General features: G+C 44.4%; 1 protein-coding gene across 1 annotated transcript in view; it reads left to right on the top strand.

Annotated features, from left to right (window-relative positions):
* Positions 1 to 335: 335 nt before the first annotated feature.
* Positions 336 to 22,187, top strand: part of LOC133018888 (LHFPL tetraspan subfamily member 7 protein) — a 111,795-nt gene continuing 89,943 nt past the window's right edge. Inside the window, exon 1 of the mRNA XM_061085210.1 lies at positions 336 to 701. Within this exon, the coding sequence (XP_060941193.1) occupies positions 336 to 701 (366 nt within the window). The remainder of the gene's footprint in view (positions 702 to 22,187) is intronic.

The raw sequence follows: 22,187 nt of genomic DNA, 5'->3' as shown, positions 1-22,187 counted from the left end.
TCCACATGTGACTGCTGCTCCAGCTGTGCTGCTGCTCCAGCTGTGCTGCTGCTCCAGCTGTGCTGCTGCACACTCACTCCAGGGTGTGACAGTAACACGCAGCCTGTCAGTCAGGTCCGTGCGCGCTGCTTTCCGGATGACTTGACTCCTCTCGCCGATGCGTCTCTGGATGTTTTCTCCCCTCAGTGGTTTGTTTGTGTTCTGAGCCAGATGTTCTGAGCCAGATGTTCTGGAGGCTGCAGCTGCGCACATCCAGCGGTTTCCCCTTCTCCTTGTCCCTGTGCCGATGCAGCTGCTGAAAGTTGAAGTCCGGCTCCTGAAGGCGTGAGCTCCAAATGCATTCGCTCCTGGGCCGGGAGAAGAAAGAAGAAGAAGCCGGGTTCGGGATCGATCGATCGGGTCTGTCTCCGGGCTTCGCGCCCCACGCCGCCACCATGTTCAGCTGCGTGGGCTGCTTCTGGGTGCTCCTCTCCTCCGCTCTGGTCGCCGTGTGCAGCTTCAGCTTCATATCTCCTGCGTGGATTGTGAAGGAGCAGCTGAGGAGCAGCCTCCACCAGCACCAGCAGCCCCAGCACCACAGCAAGGACTCCGTGAGCTTCGGCTTGTTGTGGCACTGCTCCGAGTCCCTGGACCACATGTACCGGTGCTACACCTTCGGGGGACTGGGCAAATTCGCAGAGATCCCCTCCAGCTCCTGGCAGGTAGGGTTCCTCTTACACACAGACACACACACACACACACACACACACACACACACACACACACACACACACACACACACACACACATGTCTGCCACATGCCGGTGGGGCCCATGGAGTGGGCAGGGCAGGGGCCACTCCGTGTGGCTCCATGGGGCCAGGACTGAATGAATGATCAGCAGAAATGCGCAAAACTGAGCAAATCAACTACTCACATCCAAATTAATTGAATGAAGAAGATTAGAGCTGATTTGATGAAATTCCATTTGTCGAGACATTGATCTCCTCAATCTTCTACCTGTACCATGTACATGACTTTTTACAGTGTATATTAGAAAAATATTGTTTCTTTTATTTCTTAACCATATTTCATACTCGGAGTGAGATTCAAGGTGTTGCAGGGACATTAAAAACAGCACTTATACGTAGTTTATCATTTTTTTCACATATGACAAAATATTCACAAACATCCAAAACCTGGTAAAAGACCAAGAAAAACATACACATCCATACAAAAAAAACGAAATATTATGCACAGAGACTGTTTAAAATCAGAGAGTGCAATTGAAAAGCCATATAAAAGAGGTTTAAAACATCAGAATAAGAGGTAAAGAGTTTTTCTTATCCATGATTCTTCAATGCTCTGATCTGAGGGAGAGTGCATCACAGGGAGGAGTGTCTGCAGCACACACACACACACACAGATACACGCACACAGACACACACGCACACACACACACACACACACACACACACACACACACACACACACAAACACACACACAAACACACACACACTATCAGGCCTTGACTCTCATAAAGTGACGACAGGCTGGGAAACAGTTGAATAAAAGCTTGTTTGAGCAAAAAACAATTGGCCTTATTAAAACTCATGTATCTGGGACACTTATTATTCATGCAAATTCTGGGATAATTGAATTTCTTACTAGAGGCAGGTTGGGTTCCCCCCCCAGCCAGAAACCTTCAAAATAAAATTAAAAAAACCCTGCTCCAGTATATACCACCTCTGGATTTATGATTTATGCATGAAGGTGTGATGGGGAAATTAGCATTTGAAAGGGGGGGGGGTGGTATTAATAAGTGGCTCCTCGGTTGTGTAATTGTTGCACTAGTTTCTAGCAAAGTGAGAGGGATGCAACGCCAGCGTTTTTGTTTTCACGGGGCGGCAGCTGCAGACACACACGGAGCAGCGAGCGCAAACACAACAGATTGTCTTCTCCTGTGGCGTCTCATCTCATTTGTGTTTCCAACGTTAAGCACCGCGCCTCCTCTACGGAGTGTACGCACTGTTACAGGCTCGTTTGGCTGAAATCGGGAGTCATTTTGCCAGTTAGCCAGTTGTCAGTGAGTTAATTAGGGAGTCTTCCAGTGAGGGAGTGTGTGTGTGTGTGTGTGTGTGTGTGTGTGTGTGTGTGTGTATAGACGGAGCCACCTCTCTGTGCTACATGTGTTGTGTTATCCCGCTGGTGAACTCGAGCGCACGATTCTGCCTCCATTAATAAAGGTGAAGGGGCCATTAAGTTTTCATCAGAGCCACTTTATTACTCCACCACTCCTCGCTGATGTGCACATCAGTTTGCTGATGCCGTCTGGTTTTTCAGTCGACAACTTGCACAAAAACACAGGCCAGTAGATACAGTGTGTGCTCAGGCTCCGTGGAGCAGGTCTAACACACACACACACACACACACACACACACACACACACACACACACACACACACACACACAGACACACACACACACACACACACACACACACACACACACACACACACACACACACACACACACACACACACACACACAACACAGACAAGTGCCTCAGCAGCCATTAGTCCCACTCTGTGTTGGTGCTACAACACCTATCAGTGTACATTGAGCTGTGTTGTCTCCCTCAGAGTGAAAGAGTGTACACTGGGTTCACGCTGGAACAACATACTGTGGATACTCTTTGTGTGTGTGTGTGTTTGTGTGTGTGAGGAGAGAGGAGGAGGAGGAGGGCAGGACAGGACTGGGAGCCGGAGGAGGCTCCCTGAGAGGCTGGCCTACTTGTGCTCCAGTTTCTTTGGCCTTTTTTCTGTTGACGCTCCTTGTTGTCAAAAGCTTTTGTCTGGATCACGTTGCTTTCCAGGTCTGCTGGCGCTCTGGAGCCCAGTTCCATCGCCATGGGCTGGCAGACACACACACACACACACACACACACACATACACGCAGCCCTGTGAGATGTAAAAGAGGGTGGCAAACAAACACGCACAAACACACAATCCAGCCTCCTTCAGAGGAGGTGGTCTTGGTGGGCCACGTAAACCACAAAGGCTAAACCGAAATGAGATGGTCTGGTCAGAGGATTTCCGTGATTGGTGTCTCCAGCTTATCTCACCTTTCAGTTGGGCCGGGGAGGAAGCCACACTTTGGAGCCTTAGTTTCTCGGGGATGGAAGGATGCATCTGTCTGCCGTAGTATAAGGAGCCTTGGAAATGAGACAGTCTAGTTGAGCTGCTGCTGTGATGCAATCTTTCTTCATATAGAACCTGGATCTAGAAGTAGGCAGGGATGAGCAGTGGCCACCGAATTTGTCAACTTTATTCGGTGCCATTTGAATCTGCCTATCACGTTTATTTATTTGCCGGTCAGAACTTCCTGATTTCTGAATGGCTGGTTGGACATAGTGCTGGGTTTAAAAAAATGATTATCTAGGTAAAATGGATCTTCCTTCGAATGATCCGATATCGATTCATAAAAAGGACGGATCATCACACTCAGGTTCCCGGGGGGAAATATGTGTTGTTTTTTTGGTGCTGCCTTCAGGTGCTGTCCAAAAAACAAAAAAACTACACAGAGGACAACCAAGTTAAAGTCTCCAGTTGTTCACAGTTGGTTAATTTACTAAAGCAAACCAGTCTGTTGAACTTGTTTTTAAATTATGATAAATTATTTACATCTGTATCATAAAAAATAATCTCCAGCTTTTTTTGTTTTTTTTTACAACTTTATTTACCTTTTTTCCATATTGAAAACAGTTTCATCATTAGTTAGGCATTTCTTACGAAAGTTGTGCACCCGCCCCCCACCCCAACCAGGTGGCATCCCACAAACATATCCACAAAAACACTCACGTATCACACTGACAGACTGAGCACCAAAAGAAGAAAGCAAATATAGACAAATACAAAAAAGAGACAGGCCAAAAGAAGGAAAAAAAAAAAAGACTCAAACCAATCTGTGTTGATCATTATGGTCATAACACCAACATTCCGGACCTTTAACATAAGAAAAAAGTCCCAACAGTCAGAATATAGGCATTGAGAAGACTAGGACGGCAGTCAGAGAAGGAAAGAAGGAAAAATAAATACATACTAAATAAGAACAAGGATTCAGGCAAAAGGCAAGCTCTTGATATGTGTCATGAACTGTGACCAGGTTCTGTCGTATTTAACCTCCGACCCGTGTACTGTATATCTAATTTTTTCCAGAGCCAAGCCCAACATCACCTCTCTAATCCAATGAACATAGGCAGGAGGATTCTTCCCCTTCCAATTCAGCAGAATCAGACGTCGGGCATGCAATCTCCATCTTTTAATTGCAGTGTCGTCAGCTCACAGCTTCCTTACTGGAAATCTTCACCTAAAAGAAAAATGTAATAATTATCATTATTATACTTCGGCTTGGTTGAATTTCCTATTGTGACACATTCTTTAAAGACTCTCAACACTAAGTCCACTGTGTGAAAAGCTGCCCCCTTTAAATTTCAAATTGCCCCCCCAATCTCATCAGTCTAGATCCGGCCCTGCTTCAGATGCAGCCTCTGAATTGAGACACATCTTGTGACTGGTTAAGTGCATCATCTCGGTACACAGCACACTGCACGTTGCCATACATGTCAGAGTGAACACACGTGTGAGAGCGTGAGATGCACAAATTGAGACACAGCACCTGATCCATAAGTGTTTTTCACTTGATCGATGTGGCAGCGCAGCAGGCGGTACACATTACGCTCATTGCAGCAAGGGAAGCTATTGAAAACAGCCTCTTCACAGTGGTTTTCCACATAAATTATTCCTTGTATCACTTCTGCTAGTTTCTGCCGGGATGAGTCATTTCTCCATCACGGCGACTGGAGAGTGATGGTGGTGAGGGAGCATGTCTGTGTGCACATGTGTGTGTGAGCGTGTGTGTGCTCCAGTGGAGGAGGAGGAGGAGGAGGAGGAGGAGGAAAAAGAGGAAGAGGAGGAGAAGGAAGAGGAGGAGGAGGAGGTGCTCTGTGTGAAGGAGGAGGAGGAGGAGAAGGAGAAGGAGGAGGAGGAAGAGGAAGAGGAAGAGGAAGAGGAAGAGGAAGAGGAAGAGGACGAGAAGGAAGAGGAGGAGGTGCTCTGTGTGAAGGAGGAGGAGGAGGATGAGGAGGAGAAGGAACTCTGTGTGGAGGAGTAGGAGGAAGAGGAGGAGGAAGAGGAAGAGGAAGAGGAGGAGGAGGAGGAGGAAGAAGAGGAGGACGAGAAGGAACAGGAGGAGGTGCTCTGTGTGAAGGAGGAGGAGGAACAGGAGGAGGAACTCTGTGTGGAGGAGTAGGAGGAAGAAGAGGAAGAGGAACAGGAAGAGGAAGAGGAGGAGGAGGAGGTGCTCTGTGCGGAGGAGGAGGTGCTCTGTGCGGAGGAGGAGGAGGAGGAACTCTGTGTGGAGGAGGACGAAGAAGAGGAAGAGGAAGAGGAGGAGGAAGAGGAAGAGGAAGAGGAAGAGGAAGAGGAGAAGGAAGAGGAAGAGGAGGAGGAGGTGCTCTGTGTGAAGGAGGAGGAGGAGGAGGAGGAACTCTGTGTGGAGGAGGAGGAGGAGGAGGAAGAAGAGGAAGGAAGATATTTTCGTCAGCGGGTCAAGGTGCAGATTCTGGGATTCGGTGGAAATCCTCTGAGACGTGAGACACAACACTCAGCCCGTGTCGACCCTGCCACGTGCCAAGGAGATTAATTGTGCACGTTAGCGGAGATGTTCCTCCTCGTCTAATTAGCAGCTGCCTATGAAGAACACTCGCTGGTGCGTCCACGCCGCATGATGCCCCGAATGTCATTTCCCCCCCCACTGAGCCAGAACTGGTTTTAAGAATAGATAGAGATAGAGAACTCATTTAATTAAATTCACTGATGGTTCCTTGTCTCACTGCGACTCCGCTTTTGTCTTCAGCTACAAGTCAGTTTCTAGACAAAGAAAAGGTTAACAAGAGATGTCATGTTCTTTTTCTTCCAGCTTCCACTATACTTATTTCCCAGTTGATTAAGGTTCAATCAGAGAACAGAATCAGGGTTTTATCAACGTGTCCGTGCATGGAACGCACCACACCTTCACTGGTGGAAACAGTTAAACATGTTTTACCAGTTTGAACATGTGATCTGAATATGAACCAAAGTGAAAACAATCAAGTGCAGCCTTCACTCACCACGGCTGTGATGTGAAGTCAGTTCCTCTTTAACCTTTTGAAGTCATTACTGATCCAACAGACAACCCAGAGATTCGATGTCAGGAGACGTTTCAACAAAAAAACATTCCCTTATTCATTAACTGCACCAAGCAGGTTCTGTTTTCATCTGCGTTTGTCTGTCAGTTTGCAGGATTACACAAAAAGTACTTGGCGGATTTCCATGAAACTTTGGTGGAAAGATGTGGGTCAGAGAAGAAGCCAGGAAACTCAGTGAGTTCATCCAGGATTCTGTTTCACTTTGTTTAACATTGTGAGACAATATGATTTTCAACATCTTGTTTTCTCAAAATAATGAATGGACCTTGATCAAAGAAAATCTGCAACATAATATCTAAGAAGGAGAATTTTCAGAGTTCCATTCTAGTTTATTATATTCATCAAAGTAATAATTAAGATTAAGATACATTTATTTATCCCACACACATGCACAGACATGCACAGGCTGTGGGAGCCCAGCCTTGCAAGAGGAGAACAGTGGGTATACAAACTGGAAACAGAGCAGTCAGACGCAGGGGTGTATGGTAAATAGAAATTAGGAGTTTATTTAGAACTGAGGGGGAAAAGGGAGGAGGGCGCATAAAGATAATTCAAATAGCTTTGCCGGTCTGGCAGTTGGGGTCTGGGGCTCCAGCGGGCTCTTCCTGGGGTGACGAGAGAGAAAGACAGCAGTTAATCCTCTTCATCTGACAAAAAGGCAGGCCGTTGGCCTCTTACCCTGAGACTCCTTGTGAAAACGTCTGGTTCCTACTCCCTCAGTGGCTCAAGAGAGTCTGTCCCCATTTCCTCTGGTTTTTAAAAGGGCTCCTGATTGCCTCTTGATTCAGTCCACCTGTGAGAGACAATCAGAGACACCCGGGAGGGGAGGAGCTCTCCAGGAGGATCCCCTGGGGTAGTACCGCCCCTCCAACACCACGCCTCTGGATTGCCTCTGCCTGGCTGTCCTCAGCCATGTGTGGCACGGCTGACAGGCTGGGCCATCACAAGGCACACTCATGCAAGGGGAAATTTAACCTCTGCTTTTAACCCATCTGGTTCAGGACACACAGAGCAGTGAGCAGCCATGTACGGCGCCCGGGGAGCAGATGTTAGGGGAGTAAGGTGCCTTGCTCAGGGGCACTAGACAGGGAAGGGAGAATCCTCTTGGATTTTTGGACAGATCAATCCAGGTTCGTCTTTTTGTTGTTTCTCCGTTGAGTCGATCCAGAGACGAACCAGAGACCTTTTCTGCCCATAGTCCAAGTTTCTGCCACTAGTCCACCGCCTCTCTTGTTAATAATAACAACAACAACATTAATAATTATAAAGTTGATATCTTTAGCACTTCTCTAAACAAGGCTACAATGTGCACGGAACAAAACAAGACAAAACACAAATTTTAAAAAAGACAACAGAGAAAAATATATCAAAAACAAACAACATCCATTTAAACCAGTTACGATTAGGCATTAAAAGGCTTTCCTATAAAAACAAGTTTTAAAAGTGCTGACATAGTCTTATCTCCAAAAGGAATTGCACAGCGTCTGATGGTTCGGTTCAGTCACCAGCTCCAGACTCAGGAACTATTCCGGAAGATTTCAGATAATGGCTTGGAGCAAAAGGAGTTAATATTGTATAGCCTGTATATACCGGCTGTGGACCGGACCTCCTGGTTCGCTTCTGTGGTACATTTCATCACACTGATTTTGAAAGGATAACTTCAATACAGAAACAACAGTCCCAGCAGAGTAGAGTTAATGCACCTTTATTAAATATTCTTCCCTCCCAGGCCGAGTGCGATGACGTGCTCCTGGTGAACAGCAGGTTCAGACAGGGATCCAACACTCTGTGCAACGGCCTAATAACAGAATGATGGACAGGGTCTGGCCTTTATCTCTCTGAAGAACATGAGAGGGAATTAAAGGGTCTTTGCTCTGAGCCAACCTCCACCGCAGGGGCCAGGAGGTCCGGTGACACACACACACACACACGCACACACGCACACACACACACGCACACACACACACACACACACACAGAGGGTATTCCAGAGGGGACACAACGTCTCTCCTGCCACTTTTCCGACAGACACACCAGCTCAGAGGGCTGCGAAATCTCCAACGTACAGAAAGTCATAATTTCATCCCTGATGCAGGCTCCTGAGATTCACTGTAGCAGTAAAGCTTCTCCTCTCTCTCCCCCCCCTCTCTCTTCATCTCACAGCCTCTCTCCTCTAATGCTAATGGGGGGAACCTCTGTGGTGAAAGCCATTTGTGTGGAAGTGTGTCTGACAGTTATAAATGATGTTATGGGGTCTAATGCACATGCTGCATTCCCACCTTCCCCGTGGGGACTCCTTTGCCCAGTTTGCATTGCAGAAGCTGGACTTGTCAGGCTGCTTTCTCTCCTGCCGACCTCATTCTGTTTGGAGCTTCACATAGTGTGCGTTCCACAGAGACACACACACACACACACACACACACACACACACACACACACACACACACACACACACACACACACACACACACACAGACACACACACACACACACACACAGATACACAGACATACACACACGATGAGACAGCTCAAAGGGATGTGATGTACCCATGCACCCTTTCACACACAGCGAGATGAAAAGTGATGAGTGACTGATGCAGATGCACACACACCAAAAAAAAAATTCTCTCACGCATCAGAGTGATCAGAAGAGACGCTGATGTGATGCACAGCGGCCGTCCATGTTGACAGTGATGCAGTAATTAGGGGCTCGGAGAGAAATGGCTGAGGGGCATCATGGAGCAGAAGAAGAGGTGGGTTCAGTGAGTTGAAAAGCTGTAACACATCGCCCACCCTGTCCACAGCACAAAGCAGCCATCATCCATTTCCACGCTCGGTAATGAACTCAACTCTGAGCTGCCGTCGTAACAGTGAGTCCACCTGTAATGTTGTGGCTCTTCCAGCTCCCACTAGGGACGGGGGAAAAAATCGATTCAGTTACGAATCGCGATTCTTGTGTATGAGATTTTAAATCGCCATGCTGCCTCCAAAATCGAAAATATATATATATATATATATTTTTTTTTTTAAAACTTATTTATTGGTTTATACAAGGGGATATATGGAGGTTGCAAGTTGACCAGCTCTTGTTTTTGCACAAGAATCTAAACATATCCAAGCACTGGCATTGCATCACCTACATGCAAACAACAATGAAGCATAGACTACTTTTTGTTTATTTCAAAGTTTATATTCTAAGTAAACTTTTATTCATTCTATTTAATTTACCTTTTATTTATTGTTTAAAAGTAGCCTAAGTGGCATACATTTCTTAATCTGTCAGTTTGTGTGCAGTTGACTGGGGCTATACAATAATATGGTACATTTTTATTTCTTTTCTCTATTGGCTGCCCGGCAGTCATTAAGTTAATGTTAATATTTGAAATAAAACTTTTTTCCATGGTCCAGTATTTAAAAATAACCAAAAGAAATCGCAGGAAATCGTAATATCGAATCGCAATACATATCGTATCGCCACCTAAGTATTGTGATTGTATCGTATCGGGAGGTCCCTGCCGATTCCCGTCCCTAGCTCCTGCCCATGTCCCGCCCTGCCCTCCCCTCTGACCTTTTGGCCGGGGCCGCTTGTTCTCCGTGACCCTAGGGCGACCAGGAAGAGCAAGGATGAAGATGAGAGGAGAGCCGAGAGACCGAGGGAGGTCAAGAGTCACTTTTTTAACACCGGCTCCTCTGCCAAGTTGTTTTTCAGGCGGCTGGTTCAGAACGAAGCCACACATCATCCCGGTGCTGGTGGCGGCTCGGCTGTCTGGAGACAGAGCGTGCAGCCGCTGCTTTATGAGACAGTCCCATCCCCGGGCCCCCGGGCTCAGCCCAGATATAAATTAGTGGTGTTTTGTATCTGGTTGTCGGCTCAACTTGACTTATTCCAGGTACATACAGTAAATATACTCATTACAAGAAAAAAAAAGGCTCAGTGCAGAGCAGGAGGAGGCAGCGGAGCCGGAGAGAGAGATAGATGTTTGGTCCTGTGACAGCAAGTCTTGCGTGAAATGTGGCGCCACTGACTTATTATCATACAGCGCATGTTTACTTTCAAGGCCGCCGTGTGACTGGTGGCAAAATTAATGGTCGGGGGTGTGGATGCTGGGGGAGGGATTATACCGTGATGGATTTGGGGATGAATGGGCCATTTGGATGAATGTTTTTACTCCATCACGAGCCGCAATTTGCTTTTTCACTTCATTCCAAACAATTTTTATAGTTACGTTAGATCATTTGACTGCGGTATTAGGTTATGAGTTACAAGCTCATTATTGTAAGTTATAAGGTTATTAGTTTATGATAATGTACTTGTACGTTTGGTATTTATTTTTTCATTTGGAGCCAGACAGTGTTTGCAGCAGTTTGTCGAATCTGTGTGTGGAAGGCACTTTAAAGATCATGTGAGTTGCTCTGCGTTTATTATGCAATTAACTACAAATCATGCTTACTTTACATCCCTGCTCCATTCCTGAGACTCATGCTGATTTTCTCCAGCTGGCTTTCACATTATATCAAAACGTTGTCAACAACACACACAGACTCACAATTTGGTGACAAATCAGGTCCTTTATTTATCAGACTTCTTCATTATTTTTGATTGAATGATGGATGATTAAGTGGAAGCACAGTCGCAGGTAGGGGCTGTTATCAAAGCTCTCCCTGCAGATTCTTACACAGTCTTTGACACAGATTTGATATTCATGGTGTAAAAATGTCGCAGAATGTGTGGAGTCGTGGGCAGGGAGACATTAACTCTGACCTTGGGCTAGAATGAATGAGCACGTCTGTTTTATGCTCAGCTTTTATGTTTTATTTCACCAGTATTTAAATTCTCACAACAGTGACCGTTTCAGTCCGACAGCTCCCGTTTGACACGTTTATTACAGCAGCAGAACATCGTGAGAGATCATTTTGATGAGCAAATATCTTAGCCCCCCCCTCAGTGCAGTCGCAGGTGGTTCAGCTTGGCAGAGGGCACCAACAGGCAGAGGGAGAGCTGGGAGATATGAGCATCTTGAATGGACAGCCACATGGGGAGGGTAACAAATCCCAACTGTTTGCTGTCCTGGCTCCCAGACTGTGGAACCAGCTCCCCATGGACATCAGGACATCAGCAAGTCTACACATCTTCCACCGCAGGCTGAAAACACATCTCTTCCTACTACACCTTGCTTAAGAAGATGATGCTCTAAGTCAAGTTGCACTTATATGTAGCACTTTGTAGTTTGGCTTTTTTTTAAGCTAAATACTTACATGATTTTTGCTGTTCTGCGCATGTTCCCTCATGGTTGAATGCACTTATTGGAAGTCACTTTGGATCAGAGTTTCAGCTAATGTTATGTATGTACTGTATGTGTGTGTATGGGTGCGTATGGTAGTGGATTGTGGATAATTCACATGGTGTGTGACATGAGGAGAGAAGATCGCTCCTTTTCTGCAACATCCAATAACTATTGCATGAAATAGGCAGCAGACGCCTGGTAGAAGCTGTGCGCCTTGACACTCATTGCAACCGAGAAGAAGAACGTGATCATCCACTTTCTGATTGGATACAGTGACGGGGAAAAAAACAAGCACTAACAATAATAAGAGGGGGAGCACAACGCTGCGAGCAAGCAGTGGAGACTGAGATATGTATGAGAAGAGGTTGGAGGATGAAAATATTGTGGCTGAAATTATGTGGAATTTATCGCAAATCATTCACAAACTAGACCATTGGTTGTTTAGCACTAGGTTCTCAATGCTATGCAAGCACTATGCTCATCAAGTTGTTTGGGGCTACTGCTGGTTAGGGCGCTTTCACACCTTCTTTATTTGGTCGGGATCTTCAGATTAGTCTGGATCCAAATATCAGGCGTGGAAGGTGCCTAAGAACATAGTCCAGACCAACTGATCAAATTTTTGTCCGACCAAAAGACTGTCCGATGAAACTGAACTAAGTTTCTGATAATTTACAGCATGACAACACTTTATAGGATTGTTCAGACTTTACGACCAATTGCGGGAAGTTGAGACAACATTAGACAAAAGAAGAAGGAAGATAAGCTCCAGTGTTAAGCTAGCAGGATTGATTGTTGTCTCCTCCGATAACAACAATCTTCGAACGACAAGGACGCATTTTGCTGATAGTGTAACCATAATTATTTTATAGTGGTAACGAAAGTAACAAAGCAAATAGTTTTTTTCTCCACTCAAACAGAAAGATGCACGTCATTCAAGCACGTTTATATGATACAAAATTATTCTGCCATAAATTCAACTCCAATTAACCGTGACAAATGTTACCATGAAACAAAGACTTGAACCTTGATTTAGACTTTCAGGTGTGAAAGGCCCTCAGGCAGTTCGTACTACAGATGACTCGTCTGCTGTGAATATGTCGGCTCTGGTAAAGCCTTGACATCAGGCAGCGTTCATCATTTCTTGTGTGACAGCCATGTTGAAGGAAGAGGTGCTGCGGGTCGACACCTCAACACTGAAATTGATCGGAAGGCTGCTGAGCTGCGACACACGTGTCACGAGAGACAAACAACTGTATCGATTGTCTTTCTGCCAGAAAAGAAAATACACACAGTTTGAAGAAGAAGAAAAATTGAATATCAGGATTATTTCTCCTCGGAAAAAATAGCCAGTTAGACAATGAGGGTTATTTGCACTTTTGTAGAACAAGTTGAGATTGTCTAATGTTCATATTTTTGTAATTATAGGTCAAGTTGTTCTTTAACACAGTATTATGTTTATTTGATGGTAAACTCAGGGGATTCTCTTCTATATGGTTTTATTTTCATTAATAAGGCAGTTCTTTCATTCATATCCACTAAAACTCAAGGACAGAGTATATTTTAATTTGTTGATTTATTTTGCTGTTGTATTAAAACGCTCTTACTAGTTATTGAATTATGTGATCTACTTTAAAAAATGTACTGTGCTTCAAGGATGCTCTGACATGTGGGACTTGAGTTTGCTGCTGATCCAAAGCCTTTAAATCCCTGAAACAACCAAACTCACAGGATCCATCATTACACAAGTCTTTGTTCTGTTTGTGTCTCAGCCTTAAGAGACAACAAGACTAAACCCGCCTGGTGTTGCCAGATTTGAGGTCTGATCCCAGCCTGAGATATTTTAGATATTTCTTTAAAAACAAAGCTATGGGTTCTGGAAAGGCTTTCACAGGGAGTAAATATAAATCAGACAGCAGCTCCAGATCAACACAGAAGACGGGAGTACACACACTGCAGTGAACTCCTACACTAAATAAATACATTACTGCTTTACTTATTAACTTACCTTTTACCACAGTCAATGAATGTGGCTGGTGAAATCAAATTGTCTCCCTTAGCTGAACCTAACCACAGTCTAAAATCATTATACTACAGAACACAACTTTGTTCAGCTGCATAGTTTGACAGCATGTTCACATGAAGTCAGCTGCTAGCAAACAACACATGTCCACTTCAAAAGATGATGTCCCATTTAGCTTGCTGTTATATGTCAGAAAATCAATGGGTTTTTATCTGTTGTCACAACGTAGTGTCACTGTTCTGCTGTAGTTTAAGGACTTTTGAAAGTCTTTTGTTGTAGCAGTTGTGGACTTTGTTTTATTTTGGTTGTGTCGCGTCTCTGCTGTACCTTCCTTTTCGTATAGTTGACTGTTAAGTTACCTTTTGTTCTTCCTCGTGTTGTCTCATCTCCTGTTTTATTTTGACTAGAGCTGTCAAACGATTAAAATATTTAATCGCGATTAATCGCATTTTGTCATAGTTAACTCGCGATTAATCGCAAATTTGTATCTATTCTGAATGTTCCTTCATTTATTATTTTTCCATAATTTTACTTTCGTTTTAAAGGGACTCTTACCTTTGTTGCATTTTTACACTTTTTTTGGATAAGGTTAAATTGGTATTAATAAGGTAATGACACTCTAAAATGCAAGACAGACCCACCAGGAGTAAAAACAAACAATTATTTCACTCTCATAATATTTAGTGAAAACTTCAACCAATAAAATTCTTCGGACCGAAGGACCTTATTGGCCGACAGACCTGTCTGTTTGCTGCATGGACATGCAGGTTTTCCGTCTGCTTCTTGTGGCGCATTCGGGCCCGTCATCATTAGGGTTGGGTACCGAGAACCGGTTCCAATATGGAACCGGTTCCAATACAACCGATACCTACCCGGACCGAAATGCAACGGAAATTTCGGTGCCTCATTTCGGTGCCTGAGCCAATGGAAGACTGAGGTCTCCGCTCGTCCCGCCTCCTCACACTTCAGCTCCTTCCTTCACGGGAAGCGGCGGCTCCCGCCGGGCCCCCGCGGCCGGTGGACAGACTCTTGTCCCCGCGCTGCCCGCGCCCCGGGTGCACCAGGGCTCCCGTGCAGGTGGGGGGGGGGGGGGGGGTCTCCTCGCGAGACCTCTCCCCGGCGCTGGCTGCCCCCCCCCTGCCTGGCGCATCTCCTCCGTGGCGGTGCGTCGCGATCGGCTCCGGGTCGGCTCCGGGACCGGCTCGGGGCGGGAGGAACGAAGACCACGAAGCCCCCCTGCGACAGCCCCACCAGTCGGAGACACGGGGGTCTCCGAGTGATGGGAAAGCGACCCTCAGTCTTCATTTGTCTCAGGCACCGAAGTCAGAGTCACGAGTCAGAGTGTGTGTGTTTTGTATTTATTTTTATTTATTTAAGTATAGTGTAAACTTTTGTTAACAGTTCGTATGTTATTCATAGTTTTAAGTTAAAAAGGGTTTTGTATTTATTTATATTTATAATCTACTTTAAACAGTTAATATATTTGGCAATAAAAAAAGCCTTTCTTAGTCAAGTATCGTTTTGTGCACTTTTTTGAAAAAAGTATCGGTTCAGGCACCGTTTAGGCACCGGTTTCGTTTTAAAAGTATCGGTTAGGAACCGGTATCGAATAAAAACCAAACGATACCCATCCCTAGTCATCATATGTGAATGTAAATGTATATAACTTACCGGTGCTTCTGAATCCGAATCCATTGCTTTGGTAAACAAAAACTCACGTGCGTGCGCGGAGGCAGTAGGTTCTAAGTCTGCTTGTAAATAAAGTTTCTTCAAAAAAACACCGCGGATGGGAACGAGGGGGTGGGGCATTGGAGGAAGGCGGGATGATTTGAATGTGCTGTAATTCTCAAATGCAACAAAGGTAAGAGTCCCTTAAATGCTCTTATCAACATGGAAAAGTGGATTGGCTTGCTTTATGCAAATGTTTTATATTATTGAAAAACAACATTGCCAAACAGGGCGGTACAAAATAAAATTATAAAGTGCACATATCAGGTAAACAAGGACTCAGCCTATAGTGCAGTTAAACCATGGCTTAATATTTTCTTTTTTTCAAGTTTGCTGTGAACATAGCAGTCAGTCCTCTTATTTCAGAAACAATGAACCATAACAGTTAGGTTACCAATAAAAGGTAAGCCTACTACTTCTTTGCTTTAAGCTAGCTACTCAAACAGACAAGCAACAAATAACAAACAAACAAAATACACAGGCAGGTGTCGGCCTACTTTGAAATAAATGAAACACAGAACTTTGTAGGGCTATTTGAGTCCTCCCCTTATTTGTGGAAAATGTATGAAATAAGAAGTACCCTATTTTTAAATAAATAAAAACATATAGCTGCAGCCTAATAGTGTAACGGACTGGGTTTATGTTTATGTTTGGTTTTGACGTATGCTCAGTAAAACACTGTTGAAGGAGCGCTCTGATGTCTGACGGTCAGTGAAGGGGTCTGGGTGGGACATGTGACTGTTTGGACCAATAGGATGGGGGGATCGGGGATCAATGAGGAAGTGAAGTGTTGATGTCTGCGAGAGACGGAGTAACAGCGAGAGGTGCACATGTTCGTGTAGAGGAAAATACCAGTTACTAAACCACGAAAAAGTTCCGTGTCCTGTGGGACGCTACAATAGCTTTAAAATATATATTTTAGGTGGCGAAATATTAAAACAAAAAGCGAGAGCAGGTCAGACTGGAGGCGAACACAGATACTGAAGCTGCAGCTGCAGCTCTGCTTTAACTCGAGTTAAAAAAATTGACGGCGTTAAAATGGGTTTGCGTTAACGCCGTTAATAACGCGTTAAACTGACAGCCCTAATTTTGACCCTCCTGTTTCACCTGTGTGTCATTAGCATCCTCCGTGGTCATCTGGTTCATTCATAGACTGATCGCGTCACACTGATGCGACGAGACTGTCCCAATTCCAAGGCTCCTCCAAATGTGGCTGACAAATGTGTCCTTCCACTCCAGGGCAACGGAGGCTTCCCAACCCAACATATCCCTCGTCCGTTTCTTTGCAGCTGGGCGACGGCTGTAATGTAGGGACAAGCTGGTGATGCAATAGGAAGACCAGATCGAGACCAGATTGATTCAAAATGTTGAACATGTACCTTTAGCTGTTCGTTGCTCGGGCTGGACCGACACGTTTGTCCGCTGCAATTGGATGAGCCTTGGAATTGGGAGAGTCTAGTCACTCAGCTGTGACGCAATTGGTCCAAAACTGCAGCAGTCGAAGGATGCAGCCCCTAAATTGAGACACAGCTACTGGTGGTCACTTCACTTCCCCTCGAAGACCTGCAATGAGTCACACTTGTGTCTCCATCACTGATCACATGCCCCGCCCAGATCAGTTCCAGCTGTATCTTGTTTACTCCCGGTCTTTAAACCCTGTGTTCTCCTGTGTTCCTGGTCAATTTGTTATGTTACTATACTAGTATGAATTCCAGTGTTTTCCTTGTAAGTTATTATCCAAGTTTGGTTTTTGGACCCTGTGTTTTCTTCAGTGTGTTGTGAATTCCTCCACCTAACTGTGAACCTGCACCATGATACAAAAGTGTGTTATCTAGACCTCATGTGAGTCTGCATGTGGGTCTTCACCTGATTCCGAACATAGCACAAGGTCATAATGTTTCCACAATGTTATCACACTCCTCTGGATATTCTGATGTATTATGACATACTTCTCTTTACTCCATCTATTACTGAATGTTGGCTCACCAGGCTAATGTAATGCATTTTTCATGATGTATCTCTTCCTGCTTCCAAGTGTGGTTTGTGTATCTAATTGCATGAAGTGTGTTTTAGCCATTAAGGCCTTCATCAGGCACAACACAAAATAGCCTCCCTTGAGCTTTTCTTTGAACCTAATGGTCACATGACAAGATCACATGCAAACAAATCAATAGATGCAAAACATCTTAGAGCATCTGATTATTAAGACACTTTCATACTAATAAGCAGTTATTGCCTAAATAAACAATCACAGAACAGAAGAAATTGGATTTCACATTAAAACCTGGGTGTTGTCTTGCTTTTAATGTTTATATCCAAACGGATTCCCTTTGTTTTTTTTACGTCTGTTTCCTCCTTTTAACTAAGAATTCTGCAAAGCCCTGATAACTCTTTGTAATGAAGAGCCTTGGGGTGTTAAAAGGTGTTTTACAATTTATGATTGACTTTATCTCTTACTTGCGGCCTGATGTGTCAGCAAAAAAGATGGTGTTAAATTTGGTATTTGTTATTAAATGTTCATGCTTTTAAGGAGAATAAAACGCGATGACTGCCTGGAACCTAGGAAATTGATTAAAAAAGGTTTAAGGAAATGATTGACAGTAATGTTGCCAGCATCTCATTTCTAGTTCGTTTTGCTCAGTTGACTTTTGATGAGTGATGCTTGTGGAGCCGGTAGAGGAAAGTTTCCATCAATGTCAATGCACAGACAGCAAACACTTTGAGTTGCAAATGGGAAACTTGTCAAACCTATGGTGGCCCTGAAATGCAAATCACAACACACGACAACAAATCACAGAGCACAACAGCAAACAACAAATCAGCTGTAGAAGAGAAAACACGACAAATCACAAAAACACGACGGTAAACAAGAAAAACACAGCGACAAATTACGTTGTGTTTTCTGATTTGCAATTGTGATTGGCACTTCAGGGCCACCGCACAAATCACCAGCGTGGTCTTTCAAACAATCATGATGCTGATGAATGGAGCCACAGTTTTAGAAATGGTTACAATCACTGTTTCACAAGTACACACATGATCGTGACATGATGGGAGTCATCATGCTGCTTCAAGGACACTGACATGTGGAGGTTGAGAGACTGACCTGGTGGAAATGGCTGAGCTGCTGCACCAGCTGAGCTACAGCCCCTCAATCTTTAAAAAAAAGCATGGATCTAAGCTTATACATGTTATTTTTAGTTACCACTTCTTTGTCTTTAGCTATAGGTTGTGTCTCTCTTCTTGAGACAGTCTCCGTTCTGTGTGTCTGCAGATTTTGTCACAAACTCCTGCACGTGGGATGCATGTTGACGGAGTGCGTGTGTAGACGGGCGGCGTAGGTCAAGAGGTCAGCGCCGCACACGAGTGGGGAATTGAAAGTGCAGAGGAGCAGCTGTCCAGATGATGGATAGAACAGGTGCCTCAGAGAGAGAGAGATTGGGAAGAGAGGGAGGAGGAGGAGGAGGAAAGAGAGGGGGACATGTTGATCTGCATTTTATACCCATCGAGGTGAAATAGAGAGGAAATCAGTCTGGCTGAGTCGCGGAAGGATTTATGATCTCATCAGGTTTGATGGATGGACGTTACCCAGTGTATGATCATTTTCCCGCCGCCTTTACGCGATATTTGATATTCTCAAAGCAGTGGGCTCTCGGCAACACACTCGCCCCCTCCCCAAAGCCACTGATGGTCAGAAATGTGATTTTCCTCCACCAGCAGACATTGGGATGTTTATTCAAATTTTGGCCGTATTCACAGCAGCGGAACGCATCGACACACCGCAAGCGTTTATCTCACGTATGAATTATGCTCTTTGCTTTGGCGATATTTAAGAGCCTCTGATCAGCAGTTCCCAGGTAGACACGCCGAGTCTTCTGACGGATCGGACAGGGCGAGAGATGGGGCAGCATAACAGAGCGGCGGTTTCTTCAGCAGTGGGAGGGGGGTGCTGAGTCAGCGGTCTTCAGGAGGCCGCCACCCATTTGTTAAGCGGCCTGTCACTTCCACTGCCTACCCTGTGGATCCTGCGGGTAGTTTATGTATTGATTTAACGGCGAGCCTCTCTCCATTTTTTAACATAAATGATGGCTCACTTGGCTCGGTGCACACGGGCTGGATGTATCTGTGTGAGTCGGCAGCGGAAGCTTCAGGGGGTCGCAGGTAGAAGGGTTAACAGCCCCCCCCCACACACACACACACTTAAATACGGTAAATCTGCCTCCTCTTCACATCTTAAAGCTGTCATTCTGCGGAAGAACAGTCTCTTAAGAGGAGTAGAAGCAGTTTGATGGAATCAACCATGTTTTTTCTGCTTTGTCTGGATATAGTTTTTCTGCTCCACTTTTTCTGAGCTGCTGGCGAAATCCTGCAACATCAAAACTCCAAAAGCTCCTGGGACGGAGCCAGCCTTCCAAACATAACTCCTCTGTCGAGTCCCAGAGTGAGCTGTGCAGCTTCAGAGGAGGAAATCCACAAGTCCCATGTGTGGAGACTTATTCAGAGGAGGGAGATGTCACTGAATTTCAGCTTCGGGAAAACGTCGCACTTAAAAGCTCGGAGACGGCTCAGACATGTCAGACATTAAACGAAATTAGCTGCTGGTTGGGACTTGATTTGTCAGTGTTCTTTGTTTAGTTTTGGGGTCAGAAGGAATTTGCAGAAGGAATGGAATCAGGTCTTTCTTTGGGGAGTTGACTGTCTGTCTCACCAGCAGAGGCAAGGACTTCCTTCCTCTCTCAGGGAAACAATGCAGATAGAAGCAACCTTTTTGTCGTCAAAAACAATCGCAAAACAACGTAGACACAATGTGTTCATGTATAAACAGTTACGTCTTTTGACTTAGCATTAGAATTAACCATTCAACCTTGAAGTGAAGAAACTTTTACGATTTATGTAACAGCCTGTTTGTAGTGTTCTGTTCTCTCGTCCTGTGTTATTGCTCTGGAGCTACTTCAGAATTAGTGAGTCCACCTCAACAGTTCTACAATATACTTAAACGTTGTGTAAACAGTCTCTGGTGCAGAGTGAAGTTAGAAAACTTTGTGATCATCCTACCTGGTTTATCTGCAAAGAAGATTTTAAAGTCAATATTTTCATTAGAATTAAAAAAAAGTTGCCTCATTACTGTTCATGTGTGGTTTATATATAAGTTTGAATGATTTACTGAGCTATTGTTATTTTTTCATACATTACCTGTCAGCTATTTCAGAGGTGTGTTCAGCAACCCACACAATATTCAGACCCAAGTTCACAACTTTTCAAAATAAAAGCTCAGTAATTCCGCTCAGTATAAAGCACTACAGCAACAAAACAAACTTTGTGCTTTTTCCGCTGAAGAGGAAAATATTCTATGAATGTTGTGGCCATGAAGGAGATCTGCACTTGTGAATATCTGTGTGAGTCCGATATGGTGTAATAAAAATTAATCCAATTATTAAAATGATCTAGTGACGTTGACCACTGCTGTAGTTTATCCGAAGACGTAGAAGAAGACACGTCCAACTTCAGTCCACAGACTGACTGGTAGCACAGATATTTACAGTCACATCAGTTTTAGGGCGTGATCATCTCCCCGCTATCTCTCTGTGTTGTTAGTTGTACAAATGGATAACAGCAGGTATTAATAAAACCTAAAACTTTTGGTCTACCTACCAGCACTCTTTCTCTCACATTAAAAACCACACTGGGGGATTGGAAAATATTCCTCAATATAAAAAGTTAATTTCCTCCTCTGCGACACGGAGGAGTTTGTTGCTGCTGTGCTAATGTGCAGCTCCACAGGGAGAGCGGAATGAGAAGCGAAGATGAATATTGAAGCACCCAGTAGGACGTATGGGTAAAAGGCAGAAGTGTAGCAAAGTCATTTGGATGCAAGTCAGTGTAAATTCTCTGATCAAAGTCGGGTTTAATCTGTTTTGTGCCTATAAATGTAGAATCTCCAGGGCCACAACAATAAGTATTTAGAAAGTTGTATTAGTATTGTATTCCCAATAGTTTGAAAGTTAGTAATGACTTTAATGAAAACTGTGGCTTGTAGTTGGAGTTTGCTAAACACAACACATTCCTGTGAATCCAGCTTTTAGATTCATATGACTTGTTTGTTCCAAGTTGACAAAGTTTAGCAATGAATCCTTATTAAAGAAGGAGCCGTCGCCTACTGTGATTTACAAAACTGAGCATAAGAAGTAACGATCAGCTGTCATGGTGTAAGATGAAGCCGCTCTGCAGTGCTGTTGTCCACTTACATCATTCTTGCCCCAATCCTCAGTAGGCCAGGCTCTTGGCACCTTAACATGCAACAGCTGCTCTTTCTGCCATGAGGATGATACTTAATCAGACTGATGCAACTATTTTCCAGAGCCGGTAACAGACACGCTTCATTTATTATTCCTGTGGAGATCCACTTTCCTCTTGATAGTGAGAAAAATAATATTCTTGATGACAGCGAGAACGCCTAAAGTGCTGAGATAAAACCGTGGAGATGTGGTTGCTTCTGACACGCAAACTAAAGATATACACTTTCTAATTTTAAACTTTTCTGATATGTAGGTAAATGTGGATTTTTGGTATTAGGGAGTTTGCTGTAATCCGTGTGTAACATGAACCAGTCTGACCTGCCGACGAAAGTGAAGCAGAGTGGTGGAGGCAGATATAGTAGCATTTCCAGTTGCTACAGTACAGTATGCATGAATTATGAAATGTGCACTTGGGACCAGCGGTAGTGCAGATCATGCATAAATGCAAGAGCAAGCTGGGCTGTGTGAGTTTTTGAGGGCGTGAGTGTATGAGAGGTTTGCTGAAGGACGCTCTCAGGCTCTCTTCAACTTCTCTGTTACAGGTGCAGGAGGCAGGGACATGTTCCTATACAAGCTGATTGTTTTTTCACTGGGAGAGTGTCTGAAGTTGAAAACAAGAAAAAATCTGC

The sequence above is a fragment of the Limanda limanda genome, chromosome 14, assembly GCF_963576545.1.
Source record: "Limanda limanda chromosome 14, fLimLim1.1, whole genome shotgun sequence".
Classification (NCBI taxonomy): Eukaryota; Metazoa; Chordata; class Actinopteri; order Pleuronectiformes; family Pleuronectidae; genus Limanda; species Limanda limanda.
Note: the sequence above shows the minus strand (reverse complement) of the source record. Positions and strands in the feature narration are given on the sequence as shown.